The sequence below is a fragment of the Carcharodon carcharias genome, chromosome 5, assembly GCF_017639515.1.
Source record: "Carcharodon carcharias isolate sCarCar2 chromosome 5, sCarCar2.pri, whole genome shotgun sequence".
In the NCBI taxonomy this organism is placed as follows: Eukaryota; Metazoa; Chordata; class Chondrichthyes; order Lamniformes; family Lamnidae; genus Carcharodon; species Carcharodon carcharias.
The window spans coordinates 16080251-16100052 of NC_054471.1; the positions used below are offsets into that span (position 1 = coordinate 16080251).

Genomic DNA, 19802 nt, shown 5'->3' on the forward strand with positions numbered 1-19802 from the left:
AAAAGCTATCGGGGGTAGGCAGGAATGTGGTTTTGAGATTACAATCAGATCAACCATGGTCTTACTGGATGGCAGAGCAGGTTTGAGGGGTCGAGTGGCCTACTCCTAATTTTGTATGTTCGTATCCATGTTTGTATGCAGAGCAGGAGTATCAAAAGTCCTTATCTTTACATTGCCAGTGGCGCTCAGAGGACAAATAAAACACCTTCAGGCATTTCACTACATTAAAGGCACTATAGTAATGGAAAATTGTTGTTAGAGTTTATGGTCTATAACTAAGTAAATTTATCCTCCTAAACAGAAATAAATGAAAGCAGGAATTTAAGGAAGCCGAAGAACTTTTATCACAATGTGGCAGAACATAAAGATGTAACCAAATTAGTAGCAATGCTGGCTGCTTCTGTTAGCTCCACGAGGGATGCTATCACCAGAGCACTGGAAGAATTTCAAAGATTCAACATTCTGTGGTCACAAGACAGAGATACTACAGTTAAGGTACTGTAAACATTTGCACCTATTCCTTACATCCAATATTTTTCTTCCTGGACTTCTGTCCCTCTCCATTTCTGATGATGGAATTTCACAGTAATTTATGACTAATTCTTACAGCAATTGGATTATAATTCTTTCTAACCTGCTCCCTGTGGGATTCCATCTATTTTCCTGGCCTCTCAGTACCCTCTGGAGTGGGCTAGTAAGCCACTTCCTCATAAAATGACCACAAATTCTCAAATAGATGGCCCAAGACATAGGCCTGGAACAGAGGTGATCACATTAAGAAACAATCACATGCTAAATTGTCAAAACAAAAACAGAATTACCTGGAAAAACTCAGCAGGTCTGGCAGCATCGGCGGAGAAGAAAAAATTCTAAATTGTCAAGATGACCACAATACTCCCAAGTGCTCTTAAGAAGGTTGATCCCAGATTGGTGAAACACAAATGAATGGTAGAAGAGATGGTCGCTGATTTGATTGGTGGAATACTTGAGGGAATACTTTTTTTTATTATTTATGGGACTCGGGTGTCACTGTCTAGTCCAGGTAGAGACAGCAAATTTCCTTCCCTAAAGGATATTAGTGATCCAGATGGGTTTTTATGACAATCAACAATGGCTTTGGGGTTATGATCAGATAATTCCAAGTTTTTATTAAATTCAAATTTCACTATCTGCTGTCAGGGGATTAGAACCCAGGTCCTCAGAGCATTATCCTGGGTTTCTAGAATACTAGTCCAGTGACAATGCTGCTACACCACTGCCTCCCATGATATGCATCCATCATTTTCTGTATGCTGCCACATCAAAGTCCAAATTTAAGTCCTCAGCAGCAGAACTTGTGTGTGACCTCACCCTCTGCAGGCTGGCATTTGTGCTTTCTTTTTGCCCATACCCTTGCTGCAGACTACTCATGCCCAGTGACTCACCATGTGCAAACTTTGCTTCTGTGCTACACTTTAAAATATGTGCAGTGCCAGTCTTTAAGCTGGTGGCTGCATGTGTGAGATCAAGTGACTGTTCCTTTATCTGCAGTCTTATAGGAATGTAGGAACGTCGGAACAGGAGTAGGCCATTTGACCCTTCAAGCCTGTTCAGCCATTTAACTAGTTCATGGCTGATTTTCTACCTCAATGCCATCTTCCTGCACTATCCCCGCATTCTTGATGTCATTGCTATCTAGAAATCTATTGACCTCTGCTTTGAACGTATTCAGTGACTGAGCCTAAAAAGCCCTCTGCGATAGAGAATTCCAAAGATTCATACCCCCTGAATGAATAAGTTTTTCCTGGGCTCTGTCCTAAATGGCCTGTCCCTTATTATAAGACCATAAGACGTAGCAGCAGAAGTAGGAAATTTGGCCCATTAAGCCTGCTCCACCATTCAACGAGATCATGGCTGATCTGACAATCCTCAATTCCACTTCTCTGCCTTTTCCCCATGACCCTTTATTTCGTTAATGGTTAAAAATCCATCTCAGCCTTGAATATACTTAATGACCCAACCTCTACAGCGCTCTGTGGTAAAGCATTCCACAAATTAACTACCCTCTGAGAGAAGAAATTACTCTTCATCTCTGTCTTAAATGGGCGACTCCTTACTCTGAGATTATGCCCTCTGGTCCTCGACTCTCCCATAAGAGGAAACAACCTCTCAGCATCTATCCTGTCAAGCCCCCTAGGAACCTTATATGTTTCAATAAGTTCACCTCTCACTCTTCTAAACTCCAGTGAGCACGGGCCCAACCTACTCAACATCTCCTCATGAGAAAATCTCTCCATACCAACATAGTGAACCTTTTCTGGACTGACTGCAATGCCAGTATATAAGGGAACCAAAACTGTTGACAGTTCTCTAGATGTGGTCTAACTAATGTCTTGTATAGTTTTAGCAAGACTTCCCTATTTTTATTTTTATTTTATTTATTTATTTTTTATTTGTTCATGGGTTGTGGGCGTCACTGACCAGGCCAGCATTTACGACCCAGTTCAGAGGGCATTTAAGAGTCAACTACATTGTTGTGGGTCTGGTGTCACATGTCGGCCAGACTAGGTAAGGATGGCAGATTTCCTTCCCAAAGGGACATTAGTGAACCAGATGGGTTTTTACAACAATCGAGAATGGTTTCATGGTCATCATTAGACCTACATTTCCAGATTTTTATTGAATTCAAATACCACCATCTGCCATGGCAGGATTTGATCCTAGGTCCACAGAGCATTGCTCTGGGCCTCTGGAATACTCGTCCTTTTTCCCTATTTTTATACTTGATTCCCTTTGAAATAAAGGCCAACAGTCCATGTGCTTTACCTATTACCTGCTGAACTTGTATGCTAGTTTTTTGTGATTCATGCACGAGGATCCCCAAACCCTCCTATGGGGCATTATTTCTCCATTTAAATAATATTCAGCTCCTCTATTCTTCCTGCCAAAGTGCATAAACTCACATTTTCCCACATTATATTCCATCTGCCAAGTTTTTGCCCACTCACTTAACCTGTCTATATCCCTCTGTAGACTCTTTGTGTCATCCTCATCGCTTCCCTTCCCACCTACTCTTGTGTCATCCACAAACTTGGTGATAGTATATTCACTTCCCTCATCTAAGTCATTAATTTATATATTGTAAATAATTGTGGCCCTGGCGCTGATCCCTGTGGCACTCTACTAGTTACAGGTTGAAAATGTCCCCCGTATCCCTCCTCCCTGTTATCTATTAATTAGCCAATTCTCTATCCATGCTAACATACTATCCCCAACACTATGGCCTTTTATCTTATTAAGTAGCCTTATGTGCGGTACCCTATCGAATGCCTTTTGGAAATTCAAATATTACATCTACAGGTTCCCCTTTATCTATCCTGCTTGTTACCTCATCAAAGAATTCTAATAAATTTTTCAGACATGATTTCCCTTTCATGAAGCCATGCTCAGCTTGATTAGATTATGTATTTCTAAATGCTCTGCTATTACATCCTTATAACAGACTCTAACATTTTCCCAGCGATGGATGTTAAGCTAACTGGCCTGGTTTTTTGTCTCCCTTTTGGCATAAGGATGCTACATTGGCAGTTTTCTAATCCTCTGGTACTTTTCCAGAGTCAAAGGATTCTTGGAAGATTACTACCAGTGCATCCACTATCTCTGTAGCTACTTCCTTTAATATCCTAGGATGCAATCCATCAGGCCAGGTGACTTATCGGCCTTTAGCCCCATTAGTTTCCCTGGTACTTTTTCTCTAGTGATAGTTATTGTATTTATTTCCTTCCTCGCTTTTGCCCCTTGATTGTTTATTACTTTTTGGAATGCTATTAGTGTCTTCTACCATGAAGACTGATGCAAAGTATTTATTCAATTCCTCTTTCATTTCCTGGTTCCCCATTATTATTTCACCAGCCTCATTCTCTAAAGGGCCTATATTCACTTCAGCCTCTCTCTTCTTTTGTATACATTTTAAGAATCTCTTACTGTCCGTTTTTAATTACTTGCTAGTTTACCCTCAAGCTTATTTTCTCCCCCTTTATTATTTTTTGGTCACCTTTTGTTGGTTTTTAAAACTATCCCAATCCTCTGATTTACCACTAATCCTTGCCACATTGTACGTTTTTTCTTTCAATTTGATACAATCCTTAACTTCCTATGTTAACCATGGTTGGTTTATTCCCCTCCTAGAATCCATCTTCCTCATTGGGGATATATCTTTGCTGTGAGCCATGAACTATTTTCCCCCATTCTGCAGTCACAACACATCACCGTCCTGCCATCCTTATTCTATCTTAATTAACTACAGTCAACTCCTTCTGTTTGCGGCCCCCTCAATAGCGAATTTGTTTACCTGCGCAAATGTATTTGTATACCCGATCGCAGTTTGTGCCCCCAAATCTTCGCTCGTCTATAATGTAACATGTTAAAGCTCTCACCTAAATACTTGATCCCCAAAGGTTAATAAAACACTAAATTCAGAGGCCATAAAAAATGCTGCTTGTTATCTTTCCCACCTAGAAAGTGCGCACTGTGCATATGCTGTCTCTAACTGCACGTGTCTTATAGAAGATAGTAACTCCCAGCCAATATTTTGCAGTGCAGGTACAGTACAGTACTTTACTAAAAATGAGTAAGTCAGAGCCAAGCAGAAAACATCCCAGTAAGGTGATGATACTTGAACAAAAAGTCACAATCTTAGATAGACTGAAAAATGATGCAAGTGCTACCATGTTGGCCAGGGAATACACTGTGAATGAATCCACAATCAAAGTACATTAGGCAGTCTGAAGAAAACATAAGGGCCAGTATTAGCGTTTCTGGTAGTCTTACTGCCAAGTTAACTTTTGTGAGCAGGAGAGATCCGCACTTAGAGGAAATGGAGAAGTTACTCAATGTTTGGATTGAGCACCAGCATCAAAGGAGGACTCCAGTTAATGGTTCAATCATTAGAAACAAAGTATTTGAATTGTACCAGCACATAAAGAGTAGTAAAGAGGGAAGTGCTGGTGTCACTGGTGATGCTGAAGATAGTACAGAAAGTGCCTCTCCTTCAATTTCCAAAGAATTCTCAACCAGCACAGCACAAAAAGCATTTCGGGCTGCATAATGTGAAGTTGGTGGAGGAGGCTGCCTCTGCTGATCATGCAGCTGCAGGCGGGTTTCCCAAGGTGCTGCAGGAATACATTGAGGAGAGATGCTACCAGGCAGAACAAGTCTTCAACGCAGATAAAACTGGCCTGTTCTGGAAGATGATGTCAAATAGGACCTATATTTTGAAAGAAGAAAAGACAGCTCCTGGTTTTAAAGTAGCAAAGGGCTGGCTGACACGTCTGCTATGTGCCAATGTAGCTGGCTTTAAATGTAAACCACTGCTAGTTTATAGGTCAAAAAACCCTCAAGCATTCAAAGGGAAAAATAAATCTCACCTGCCAATCTTTCAGAAGACTAACAGCAATGCCTGATATGCTTATTTGAAGACTGACTTGCCAATTACTTTTTTCCAGAGATCCACATTTATCTGGCGGAAAAGAATCTGTCTTTCAATTTCCTACTAATCCTCAATAATGCACCAGGGTATGCACACTCTCTCGCAGAGAACCATCCAGGTGTTGACATATGAGCACTGCCATCTCATGAGGCCTGCCTCCTGTCCCTAAGCACTTGTTAATATTAGAACTTAAGACCATAAGACATAGGAGCAGAAGTAGGAAGTTTGCCCATTGAGTCTGCTCCACCTCTCAATGAAATCATGGCTGATCTGATAATCCTCAGCTCCACTTTCCTGCCTTTTCCCCATAACCCTTGATTCCCTTACTGATTAAAAATCTATCTCAGTCTTGAATATACTTAATTACCCAACCTCTACAGCCCTCTGCGGTAAAGAATTCCACAGATTGACTACTCTCTGTGAGAAGAAATTCCTCCTCATCTCTGTTTTAAATGGGTGTCTCCTTACTCCAAGATTATGTCCTCTGGTCCTAGATTCTCCCACAAGGGGAAACAACCTCTCATCATCTACTCAGTCAAGCCCCCTATGAATCTTATATGTTTCAATAAGGTTGCCTCTCATTCTTCTAAACTCCAATCAGTACAGGCCCAACCTACTCAACCTCTCCTCATAAGAAAATCCCTTTATACCCAGGATCAATCTACTGAATCTTCTCTGGACTGCCTCCAATGCCAGTATATCTTTCCTTAGATAAGGGGACCAAAATTGTTCACAGTATTCTAGGAGTAGTCTAACTAGTGTCTTGTGTAGTTTTAGCAAGACTTCCCTATTTTTATATTCCATTCCCTTTGAAATAAGGCCAACATTCCATTTGCCTTCCCTATTACCTGTCAAACTTATATGTTAGCTTTTTGGGATTCATACCCTTTCTCTGGGGGCTGGCAGCTTGCCCAGTGTCAATCATCTATTCAAACCATTTTAACCATGGATACTTGACAGGTACCCAAAATGCCAGGGCAGTTACCACCCTCCCTGTTGGTCACCCTGCTCGAGGTCAGCTTTCTAGTTTATATCATGCTGAGGGTCATATCCTGGCCCTTTCGAAACACTTGCATAGATATGGAGGTAAACAAGACACCATCCTACCAACTTAGGAATGTCACCATGGCAGCCTGAACCAAGTGACCTTGCGGTTGCAGGGACTGTTTAGAAGTCAAAATTGTTTAGAAACTGCCTATCCAGAGAGACAAACAATGCTGTTTAGCTAATCTCATAAAAGTTCTATACTTTGCAGAAAATATCAATTTACTAAAGACCTCAATTTCTTAACTAAGATAAAAGCAAAACACTGCGGATGCTGAAAATCTGAAACAAAAACAGACAATGCTGGAAAAGTTCAACAGGCCTGACAGCACCTGTGGAGAGAAACAGAGTTAATGGGGAGAATTTTCTCCTCGTCGGGGTGGTTGTGCGGGGGCAGGCGCGCAGCCGATCGGCGCCCCCGATTAGTTGGAACTGCCATTTTACATGGGCGTCACACATGCCTGGGAGCGCTGAGTGCTCCCTGTGCAGGTGAGAGGGGGCGGGGATTGCCTGAGTCGGGGAGTGCACTCTTTCGTGCACGCGCACAGAAGGACGCAGAAATCTTCCTGAGGCAGAGAGGTGCCGCAGGGAGATTACTTTCACTTATGAAACATTGAATAAAGATTTTTTTAAAAATTAAGGACATGTCCCTTCATGTGAAATTGTCACATGAGCTGGAACATGTCCATTAAGATTATTAAAAAATTTTCAAACACTTTAAAAACATTCATGAAACCTCATTCCGCCTGTGGACGAGGTTCCATGAAAAATGTGAAGGCCGCCTGGGCTCTTCGCCTGCCCGCCATCCTTAAGGTTTGATGGGCAGCACAGATAATTGCTTTATTAGCTTTTTAAATGGTCTTAATAGGCCTTTGACAGTTTGGCAGGCATGCTGCTGACTTGGCAGTTTGCCCGCCGAACTGAAAATCTAAATGACGCGCAGTGACATCGGGATGCACGCCTGACGTCACCATGTCTCATTTTACGCCTCGGCGAGCGGGCCCTGCTCCCACCTGCTGAGCCGAAGATTCTGCCTCCTCGAAACATTAACTCTGTTTCTCTCTTCATGGATGCTGTCAGACTTACATTTTCTGTTTTTGTTTCAATTTCTTACAAATGGGGCACGCGGGTTGACATTGATTGGTATGGATGGGGCCCAGGGAGTACGTGGAGAGGTGAGAGGTAAGTGCTGGAGGAATGTTTTTTGTTTTTATTATTGTGTATTACTGATTTAAACACAATGCTGGAGCACAAAGGCAGTTCTTGCACCCAGCTCATCTCTGCACCCGGCAGCTTGTGCATCAGTTCCAGGGTCACCTGCCCTGGCTCCTGTTTCAGCCCATTCCCCCGTTGACCAAAAATACAGCCTGCGGGTGGATATTTTTAAAGGTCAGTTTGGCTGAGCTGGGAAATCGGTGAACATGTGCCGGGGCTGAAAACCTGGGCCTCAGTGTCAAATTTTGTTTGATAACACTCCTGTGAAAAGTCTTGGGGACATTTTACTACAGTATACTTGCTTTATAAATGTAAGTTGTTGTTGATGATATTGTTGTCTGAAGGTTTGCCACGGTCAACCATGCTATCCTGCCCCAAAGTCTCTCCACTGTCCTCCAGCTAGGTGGGACTGAACTCCCCTTGTTCGATTCTAATCTATCCAGCTAGGGAACTACGAGCAACGTTTTCTGTCCCAGATCCCGCACCATTACCTCCTAAGTCCCCCAAGAATCTGACATCGTCAGCTGCGGCTCACTTGGTAGCAATCTTGCCTCTGGGTTAGGATGTTGTGGGTTCAAGTTAGAACCATTGAACCATAGAAAAATTACAGCACAGAAGGAGGCCATTCGGCCCATCTTGTCCATGCCAGCCCGAGGACACCCAGGTGACCTTTCTAATCCCACCTTCCTGCACCCAGCCCATAGCCCTGCAGCTTACAGCACTTAAGATGCAGATTCAGGTACTTTTTAAAAGAGTTTAGAGTTTCTGCCTCTGCCACCAACTTGGGCAGCAAATTCCAGACACCCACTACCCTCTACATAAGCAAAGTTCTTCCTCATGTCCCCCCCTACACCTTCTGCCACTTATCTTGAATCTATGTCCCCTGGTTCTAGAATTCTCCATCAAGGGAAACAATTTTATCCTGTCCACTCTATCTATTCCCCTCATAATTTTGTACACCTCAGGTTGGCAGGACTCAGAGGCAAGAAGCAAGGCTGTCAATCCTATGCAGCACTGGTGGTGGCGTCATCTTTTGGATGAGATATTAGAACCGAGACCCCATCTGCCCTCTCAGATGAATGCAAATGATCTAATGGTCCTGTTTTAAAAAAGAATAAGGGAGTTATGCCAGGTGCCCTCACCAATATTTATCCCTCAATCAACATCATAAAATTAGAATAAGAGAAATAATTGTTTGTGTGGTGCCACTTTAACTTGAGTTCCTGAGAGAAGCCAAATTCACAGGCTGCTACCTGAATAGCTCATGAGGCATTGTTCAATGATATTGTGATGAATTGACAAAACAGCTGAACTCCCAAAGTGAGGTGAGAGTCAGTGCCCTAGACATCAAGGCCGCATTTGACTGAGTGTGGCATCAAGGAACCCAAGCAAAACTAGAGTCAATGGGAATCAGAGGGAAAACTCCACTGGTTGGGGTCATACCTAGCACGAAGGAAGATGGTTATGGTTGTTGGAGGTCAGTTGTCTCAGCTCCAGGACATCACTGCAGAAGTTCCTTAGGGTAGTGTTGGAGGTCAGTCATCTCAGCTCTAGGACTTCACTGCAGGAGTTCCTCAGGGTAGTGTTCTTGGCCAAACCATCTTCAGCTGCTTCATCGATGACCTTCCTTCCATCATAAGGACAGAAGTGAGGATTTTCACTGATGATTTTCACGCAATGTTCAGCACCAGTCGCGACTCCTAAGATGCTGAAGCAGTCCATGTCCAAATGCAGCAAGACCTGGACAATATCCAGGCTTGGGCTGACAAGTGGCAAGTAACATTTGTGGCACACAAGTGCAAGGCAATAACTATCTCCAACAAGGGAGAATCTAACCATCGCCCCTTGACATTGGCATTACCATCACTGAATTCCCCCACAATCAACATCCTGGGGGTTACCATTGACCAGAAACTGAGCTGGACTAACCATAATAAATGCTGTTCCTACAAGAGCAGGCTAGAGGCTAGGAATCCTGCAACAAATAAGTCACCCCCTGACTCCCCAAAGCCTGTCCACCATCTGCAAGGCACAAGTCAGGAGTGTGATGGAATACTCCCCACTTGCTTGGATGAGTGCAGCTCCCACAACACTCAAGAGGCTTGACACTGTCCAGTTCAAAGCAGCCATAAGACCATAAGACTTAAGAGCAGAAGTAAGCTATTTGGCCCATCGAGTCTTTTCCACCATTCAATGAGATCATGGCTGATCTGATAATCCTCAACTCCATTTTTCTGCCTTTTCCCCATAATCCTCGATTTCCTTACTGATTAAGAGCCTGTCTATCTCAGGCTTCAATATACTTAACAACCCTGCATCTACAGCCCTCTGTAGTAAAGAATTCCACAGATTCACTCCCCTCTGAGAGAAGAAATTCCTCCTCATCTCTGTTTTAAATGGGCGCCCCCTTACTCTGAGATTATGCACTCTGGTCCTAGACTTTCCCACAAGGGGAAACAACCTCTCAGCATCTACCCTGTGTAGCCCCTAAAGAATCTTATATGTTTCAATTAAGTCGCCTCTCATTCTTCTAAACTCCAATGAGTACAGGCCCAATCTACTCAACCTCTCCTCATAAGAAAATCCCTCCATACCCAGGATCAACCTGGTGAACCTTCTCTGGACTGCCTCCAATGCCAGAATATCTTTCCTTAGATAAGGGGACCAAAACTGCTCACAGTATTCTAGGTGTGGTCTAACTAGTGCCTTGTATAGTTTTAGCAAGACTTCCCTATTTTCATACTCCATTCCCTTTGAAATGAAGGCCAACATTCCATTTGCCTTACCTTTTACCTGCTGAATTTGTATGCTAGCTTTTTGGGATTCATGTACGAAAACCCGCAAATCCCTCTGTGCTGCAGCTTTCTACAGTCTTTCTCCATTAAATAATATTCTGCTCCTCTATTCTTCCTGCCAAGTGCATAACTTCACACTTTCTTAGTTTATATTCCATCTGCCACATTTTTGCCCACTCACTTCATCTGTCTATATCCCTCTGTTGACTCTTTGGGCAGGATATTTAGGTCAGCAAGTGGGGGGCGGGGCCTGTTAGTCGATGCGTAAAATGATGCAGGATGACATCAGGTGGAACTCCTGATGTCACCCCGTGCCATTTCCATTTTCAGGTTGGCAGAGTCGCAGCCGAATCAGTTAAATGGCCTATTGAGGCCATTTAAAAAGCACTTAACGTAACTAATGGACCTACCCGTCCAAACGTAAGGTTGGCGGGTAGGCCGGGAGCTCTGGTCGGCTTAAGAAAAAGCATGAAACCTCATCCACGGAAGGGATGAGGGTTTTAAAATATTTAATAAAGGTTTCATCAAAAGTGATGAAAGTCACATGAGGGGACATGTCAGGGAAATTTTGTTTTTGTCTCATTAACATTTTTGAATTTGGAGCCGATCTCCCTGAGGCAGCACTTAGCCTCAGGGAGATAAGTGCGCTCTTTCGCGTAAAAGAATGCACTCTCGACTGAGGGAATTCCCACCCTGCCTGTGCATAGCCCACATAAAACGGCGGCATGCCCCCAATTGGGGGCGCCGATAGGAGGCGCACCTGTCTGCGCCCGCTCCTGCACTTCCCCCCCAGACAGGGGGAAAATTCTTCCCTTTGTGTCATCCTCACCACTTGTCTTCCCCACCTATTTTTGAGTCAACTGCAAACTTGGCAATAGTACACTCATTTCCCTCATCCAAGTCATTAATATATATTGTAAATAATTGTGGCCCCAGCACTGATCGCTCTGGCACACACTAGTTACAGGTTGCCATCCTGAAAATGCCTCCCGTATCCCAACTCTCTGTCGTCTATTAGTTAGCCAATCATCTATCCATGCTAATATACTACCCCCAACATCATGGGCTCTTATTCTATTAAGTAGCCTTATATGTGGTAGCTCACTGAATGCCTTTTGGAAATCCAAATATATTAAATCTACTAGTTCCCCTTTATCTATCCTGCTTGTTACCTCCTCAAAGACTTCTAATAAATTTCTCAGGCATGATTTCCCCTTCATGAAGCCATGCTGACTCTGCTTGATTAGATTACGCATTTCTAAATGCTCTGCTATTACAACCTTTTTAATAGACTCCAACATTTTCCCAATGACAGATGTTAAGCTAACTGGCCTATTGTTACCTGTTTTTTGTCTCCCTCCCTTTTTGAATAAACGTGTTACATTGGCAGCTTTCCAATCCTCTGGGACTTTTCCAGAATCTAAGTACTCTTGGAAAATTACTACCAGCGCATCCACTATCTCTGCAGCTATTTCCTTTAATATCCTAGGATGCAACCCATCAGGTCTTATCGGCCTTTAGCCCCATTAGCTTCCCTAGTAATTTTTCTCTAGTGATAGTTATTGTATTTATTTCCTCCCTTTTGCCCTGTGATTATTTAGTATTTTTGGTATATATTCGTGTCTTCTACCGTTAAGACAGATACAAAGTATTTATTCAGCTCCTCTTTCATTTCCTGGTTCCCCATTATTATTTCCCCAGCCTCATTCTCTAAGGGGCCTATATTGATTTTGGCCTCCCTCCTCTTTTTTATATATTTAAAGAAGCTCTTACTGTATGTTTTTATATTACTTGCTAGTTTCCACTCAAAGTTTATTTTCTCCCTCTTCATTATTTTCTTGGTCATCTTCTGTTGGTTTTAAAAACTTTCCCAATCATCTGGCTTACCACTAATCTTTGCAACATTGTATATTTTTTCTTTCCCTTTGATACTGTCCTTAACTTCCTTGGTTAACCATTGCTGGTTTATCACCTTCCTGCAATCTTTCTTCCTCACTTGGATCTATCTTTGATATGAGTCGTGAACTATTTTTAAAAATGTTTGCCATTGTTCATCAACCGTCTTTTCTGCTAAACCCCTTTCTCAGTCCACTCCACCCAACTCTCTCTCACTCCAGCCGCTTGATTGGCACCCCATCCACAAACATTCACTCCCTCCACCACCGACACACAGTAGTAGCAGGAATTCACCAAAGCTCCTTAGGCAGCTCCTTTCAAACCCACGACCACCACCATCTCAAAGAACCAGGGCAGCAGATAGATGGGAACACCGCCACCTGAAACTTCCCCTCCAAGTCACTCACCATTCTGACTTGGAAACATATTGCCATTCCTTCACTGTCACTGGGTTAAAATCCTGGAATTCCCTTCCTAATAGCACTGTGGGTGTACCTATGTCACATGGACTGCAGCGGTTCCAAAAGGCAGCTCACCACCACCTTCTTAGGTCAGCTAGGGTTGGGCAATAAATGCTGGCCCAGCCAGCAAAGACCACATCCCGTGAATGAATAAAAATAAATCAATGATGGCAATGTCTACCCCCAAGAAGGTATTCTGCGTAGTGCCACATGAAGCAGTCCTATGTAAATAAACCTCTTCCCCTTATTTGGTGATTATCAAATTGCTGTCTGTGAGAGATTACCGTGCTCAAATTGGCTGCCATGTTCCATATGTTACAATGATAAATACATTTCAAAAGTACGTCCTTGACTGTAAAGTGCCTTGAGACATCCTGTGGTCATAAAAGGCATTCATAAAATGGAAGTCTTTCTTTCCCTTTCTTGGTTCCCTCCTATTTCTCAGCTGCAAGCTGGCCCTCGGCAGCATCATCCAAAAACATGTCAGGTTCCACGTGTACCTTGAAGATGCACAGCTGTACGTCACCTCAAAATAATTGTTACTATTTTGTCTCCTCTACTGTCTCTAATTGTCACACCACTTGTCTGACATCCAATACGGAATGACCAGAAATTTCGTCAACTAAATATTTGGAAGATGTGAAGATGGATATTATTCTCATGTTTGGGAATATGCTGGTATTGTGTAAAGAATGTGTGTATGTCTCCATGAATAATTAAACTGGGGGAAGGTTAAGAGAGACAGCTTGCCTGTGAGAGTTGAGATGTAAAAGGTTTCTTTTTTATTCATTCATGGGCTGTGGGCTTTGCTGGCCAGGCCAACATTTATTGCCCATCACTAATTGTCCTTGAGAAGGTAGTGGTGAGCTGCCGTCTTGAACCACTGCAGTCCATGTGGTGTAGGTACACCCACAATGCTGTTAGAAAGGAGTTCCAAGAATTTGACCCAGCGACAGTGAAGGAACAGCAATATATTTCCGAGTCAGGAAGGTGAGTTACTTGTAGGGGAACTTTCAAGTGGTGGTGTTCCCATCTGTCTATTGCCCTTGTCCTTCTAGATGGTAGGGGCCATGGGTTTGGAAGGTGCTGTCTAAGGAGCCTTGGTGAATTCCTGCAATGCACCTTGCAGATGGTACACACTGCTGCAACTGTGTGTCAGTGGTGGAGGGAGTGAATGCTTGTGGATGTGGTGGTAATCAAGCGGGCTGCTTTATTCTGGACGATGTTAAGCTGCTTGAGTGTTGTAGAAGCTGCACTCATCCAGGCAAGTGGGGGGTATTCCATTACACTCCTGACTTGTGCCTTGTAGATGGTGGACAGGCTTTGGGGAGTCAGGCCTCTAACCTGCTCTTGTAGCCGCAGTATTTATATGGCTGGTTCAGTTCAATTTCTGGTCAGTGGTAACCCCCTAATGTTGATAGTGGGGGATTCAGGAATGGTAATGCCATTGAACATCAAGAGGCGATGGTTGGATTCTCTCTTGTTGGAGATGGTCATTGCCTGACACTTGTGTGGTGCGAATGTTACTTGCCACTTGTCAGCCCAAGCCTGGATATTGTCCAGGTCTTGCTGCATTTGGACATGGACTGCTTCAGTATCTGAGGAGTTGCTAATGGTGCTGAACATCATGCAATCATCAGTGAACATCCCCACTTCTGTCCTTCTGATGGAAGGAAGGTCATTGATGAAGCAGGCGATGATGGTTGGGCCAAGGACACCATTGAGGAACCCCTGCAGTGATGGCCTGGAGCTGAGATGACTGACCTCCAGCAAACACAACCATCTTCCTTTGTGCTAGGTGTGACCCCAACCAGTAGAAAGATTTCCCCCTGAATCCCATTGACTCCAGTTTTGCTAGGGCTCCTTGATGCCACACTTGGTCAAGTATGGACTTGATGTCACGGGCAGTCACTCTCACCTCACCTCAGGAGTTCAGCCCTTTTGTCCATGTTTGAACCATGTTTGAAGGCTGTAATGAGGTCAGAAGCTGAGGGTTCTGGCGGAACCCACGCTGGGTGTCAATGAGCAGGTTATTGATAAGCAAGTGCCACTTGATAGCACTATTGATGACCCCTTCCATTACTTTACTGATGATGGAGAGTGGATTGATGAGGTGGTAATTGGCTGGGTTGGATTTGTCCTGCTTTTTTGTGTACAGGACATACCTGGGAAATTTTCCACATAGCTGGGTAGATGCTGGTGTCGTAGCTGTACTGGAATAGCTTGGCAATGAGTGCGACAAGTTCTGGAGCACAAATTGTCAGTATTATTGCCAGAATCTTGTCAGGACCCCTAGCCTTTGCAGTATCCAGTGGCTTCAGCCATTTCTTGATATCACGTGGAGTGAATAGAATTGGCTGAAGACTGGCATCTTTGATGCTGGGAACCTCCTCCAGAGGATGCCGAGATGGATCATCCATTCAGCACTTCTGGCTGAATATTGTAGCAAATACTTCAGCCTTATCTTTTGCACTGATGTGCTGGGCACCTCCATCTTTGAGGATGGGGATATTTTGGAGCCTCCTCCTCCAGTGAGTTGTTTCATTGTCCACCATCATTTAGGACTGGAGGTTGCATGAATGCTGAGCTTAGATCTGATCCATTGGTTGTGGGATCACTTAGCTCTGTCTATGATTTGCTGCTTATGCTGTTTGGCAGGCAAGTAGTCCTGTGTTATAGCTTCACCAGGTTGATACCTCATTTTTACGTATGCCTGGTGCTGCTCCTGGAATGCCCTCCTGCACTCTTCATTGAACCAGGGTTGATCGTCTGGTTTGATGGTAATGGTAGAGTGGGGGATATGCTGTGTCATGAGATTACAGATTGTGGTTGTATACAATTCTGTTGCTGCTGATGTCTCACAATGCCTCATGGATGCCCAGCCTTGAGTTGCTCGATCTGTTCGAAATCTATCCTATTTAGCACGGTGGTAGTGCCACACAACACAATGGAGTGTATCTTCAATGTGAAGGCGGGACTTCATCTCCACAATGACTGTGCGGTGGTCATCCTACTGACACTGTCATGGACAGATGCACCTGTGGCAGGCAGGATGGTGAGGATGAGGTCAATTATGTTTTTCCCTCTTGTTGATTTGCTTACTGCCTGCTGTAGACCCAGTTTCAGCCAGCTCAGTCAGCAGTGGACATTGAAGTCCCCCACCCAGAGTACATTCTGTGCCCTTGCCATTCTCAGTGCTTCCTCCAAGTGGTGTTCAACATGGAGGAGTACTGATTCATCAGCTGAGGGAGGGCAGTACGTAGTAATCAGCAGGAGGTTTCCTTGCCCATGTTTGATCTGATGCCATGAGACTTCATGGGGTCTAGAGTCGATGTTGAGGACTCCCAGGGCAACTCCCTCCCGACTGCATGCCACTGTGCCGCCACCTCTGCTGGGCCTTTCCTGCCAGTGGGACAGGACATGGAGGTGTCAGGACATTGTCTGTAAGATATGATTCCGCGACGCTACTGCTTGACTAATGTGTGAGACAGCACTAGCCCCCACATGTTAGCAAAGAGGGCTTTGCAGGGTGGACAAGGCTGAGATTGCCGTTGTCGTTTCTGGTGCCCAAATGGTCTGTCCGGTTTCATTCCTTTTTTGTGTTTGACACAACTGAGTGGCTTGCAAGGCCATTTCAGAGGGCATTTAATAGTCAACCACATTGCTCTGGGTCTGGAGTCCCATGTAAGCCAGATCAGGTAAGGACAGCAGATTTCCTTCCCTGAAGGACATTAATGAACTAGATGGGTTTCTGCAACAATTGACAATGGTTTCATGGTCATCATCAGACTTTTAATTCCAGATTTTTATTGATTTCAAATTTCACCATCTGCTGTGGCAGGATTCAAACCCAGATTCCCACAAGAACATTACCCTGGGATTACTAGTCCAGTGACAATATCACTACACCATCGCCTCCCCTAAATGCATGCATTTGTATTGAGAGGTTATGATGAAGTTGGATTTACAAATAAATAGTTTATGCTTTAAAAAATTACATTAGGCGATAAGTAGGGACTTGGCTTTTCAGTTCTCAAATTTCAAAGGGGAGTTTCAGGGACTTTTAAAACTTACACAGTTTTCATCAGTAAACAAGGGGAGGTTATTAAATTTTATTTGATCTGAGGCAATTGGAAAACGTGAAAGATTTTTGTATTTTGGAAAAGTTGAGTTCAAAGGGGTGCTAAGGACAATGGCATCTATGATGAAAGGGGAAAAGGATAGTTAAGGAAAGATGTTGAGCTGAGTTATGGTGGCTGTGTGGAGGCGATGTCTTGAGACCATAGATATGCTGAGAGAAAGTGTGAAATCTGAAACAGCCATCCAGTCAAACCAGAAAAGCTTGTTTCAGAAAACAGCTTGTTTTCTGAACTTCTTTGGATTTCCACAGCAGATTGGAAGTGTTTGAGGATTCATAGAAACTAGGAGCATGAGTAGGTCATTCAGCCCTTCAAACCTGCTCTGCCATTCAATGCGATTATGGCTGATCCTCTATCTCAACCCCATAATCCCACTTGATGCCTTGATGCCCCTAATATCCAAGAAAATATCAATTTCTTTCTTGAATCTACTCAGTGACCCGGCCTCCACAGTCTTCTGTGTTAGAGAATTCCACAGGTTGACCACCCTCTGAGTAAAAAATGTTTCCTCAGCTCAGTCCTAAATGGCCTGCCCCGTATCCTGAGACTGTGGCCCCTGGTTCTAGACATCCCAACCAGGAGAAACATCCTCCTTGCATCTGTCTAGCCCTGTTAGAATTTTATACGTTTCAATCAGATCCCCTCTCATTCTTCTAAACTCTAGTAAATCCAGTTGAACCAATCTCTTCCCATATGATAGTCCTGTCACCCCCAGTATCAGCCTAGTGAACCTTCACTGCACTCCCTCTATGGCTATTATATCTTTTCTTAGGTAGGGAGACCAAAATTGCACATAATACTCCAGGTGTGGTCTCACCAAGGCCTTGTATAACTGCCGTAAGATATCCCTACTTCTGAACTCAAATCCTCTTGCAATGAAGGCTAACATACTATTTGCCTTCCTAATTGCTTGCTGCACCTGCCTGTTTACTTTCATTGATTGGTGTACAAGGATACCCATTTCCCTTTATACATCCACATTTCCCAATATATCACTATTTAAATAATACTCTGCCTTTCTGTTTTTCAAATGGAACTTCATATCTATCTACGTTATACTGCATCTGCCATGTGTTTGCCCACACACACAACTTGTCCACATCACCCTGAAGCCTCCTTGCATCCTCCTCACAACTAACAATCCCGCCCAGTTTTGTGTCATCAGCAAACTTGGAAATATTGCATTTGGCTTCCTCATCCAAGTCATTTATATACTTCATGAATAGCTGGGGTCCAAGCACTGATCCTTGCGGTACACCACTAGTCACCGTCTGCCATCTGGAAAAAGACCTATTTATTCCTACTCTCTGTTTCTGGTCTGTTAACCAATTCTCAATTCATGCCAATATATTACCCTCAACCCCATATGCTTTAAACTTGCCCACTAGCCTCTTATGTGGGACCTTATCAAAAACCTTCTTGAAATCCAAATACGCCACATCCACTGGTTCTCCCTTATCTATTCTACTAGTTACAATCCTCAAAAATCTCCAATAGATTCATTAAACATGATTTCCCTTTCATAAACCCATGCTGACTTTGTCTAATCCTGTTAATGCTTTCCAAGTGTTCTGTTACCACGTCTTTTGAAATATACCATGGCATTCTCCCCACTACTGATGTTAGGCTAACTGGTCTGTAATTCTTTGTTTTACCTCTCCCTGCTTTTTTAAATAGTGGCATTACATTTGCCACCCTCCAATCTATAGGAACTGCTCCAGAGCCTATAGAATTTTGGAAGATGACCACCAATACATCCAATATCGCCAGGTCCACTTCCTTTAGTACTCTGGGATATAGATTATCAGGCCCTGGGGATTTTTCAGCCTTTAACCCCATTAATTTCTCCAGCACCATTTTTTTTAATTTTACTGATTTTCTTCAATTCCTCCCTTTTACTAGACCCTTGGTTGCCTAATATTTCTGGGAAATTACTTATGTCTGTTTTTGTGACAACAGCACCAAAAGATGTGTTAAATTCTTCTGCCATTTCTTTGTTCCCCATTATAATTTTCCCCTTTCTGACTGTAAGGGGCCTATGTTTGTCTTCGCTAATCTTTTTCTCTTCACACATTTATAGAAGATTTTACAGTCAGTTTTTATGTTCCCTCTCATGCTCCATTTTTCCCTTCTTGATCAATCTTTTTTATTCCACTTTTGCTGCATTCTAAATTGCTCCCAATCCTCAGGCTTGTTACTTTTGCTGGCAATTTTATTTCCAAAGATCTTCTTTGGATCTAATACTATCCCTAATTTCTTTTGTAAGCCATGGTTGAACCACCTTTCCTGTTTTATTTTTGCACCAGACAGGAATGAATAATTGTTGTAATTCATACATTCACTCCTTAAATGTTAGTCATCACCTATCCACCGTCAATCCTTTTAATAAGGTTCCCCAATCCATTATTGCCAACTCATGCCTCATTTCCTCGTAGTTCCCTTTATATAGATTCAGGACCCTAGTTTCAGATTCAGCTTCTTCACTCTCTATCTTAATGGACAATTCTATCGTTTTATGGTCGCTCTTCCCCAAGGGACCCCACATAACAAGCTTGTTACTTAATCCTTTCTCATTGCACAATACCCAGTCTAGGATAGCCTGCTCTCTAGTTGCTCAGCGTATTGGTCTAAAAAAAATCACTTACACACTCCAGGAAATCTTCCTCCACTGTATTATAGCTGGTTTGATTTGTCCAATCTAAATGTAGATTAAAGTCACCCATGATTACCATTGTGCCCTTATTGCATGCATCTCTCATTTCCTGTTTAATGTCTTCTCTTGCAT

General features: G+C 43.3%; 1 protein-coding gene across 1 annotated transcript in view; it reads left to right on the forward strand.

Moving 5' to 3' along the window:
* LOC121278115 (dynein heavy chain 8, axonemal-like) overlaps positions 1-19802 on the forward strand; it is a 1831678-nt gene that overhangs the window by 650569 nt on the left and 1161307 nt on the right. The window contains exon 28 of the mRNA XM_041188200.1: positions 302-495. Coding sequence (XP_041044134.1) covers positions 302-495 — 194 coding nt within the window. The remainder of the gene's footprint in view (positions 1-301; positions 496-19802) is intronic.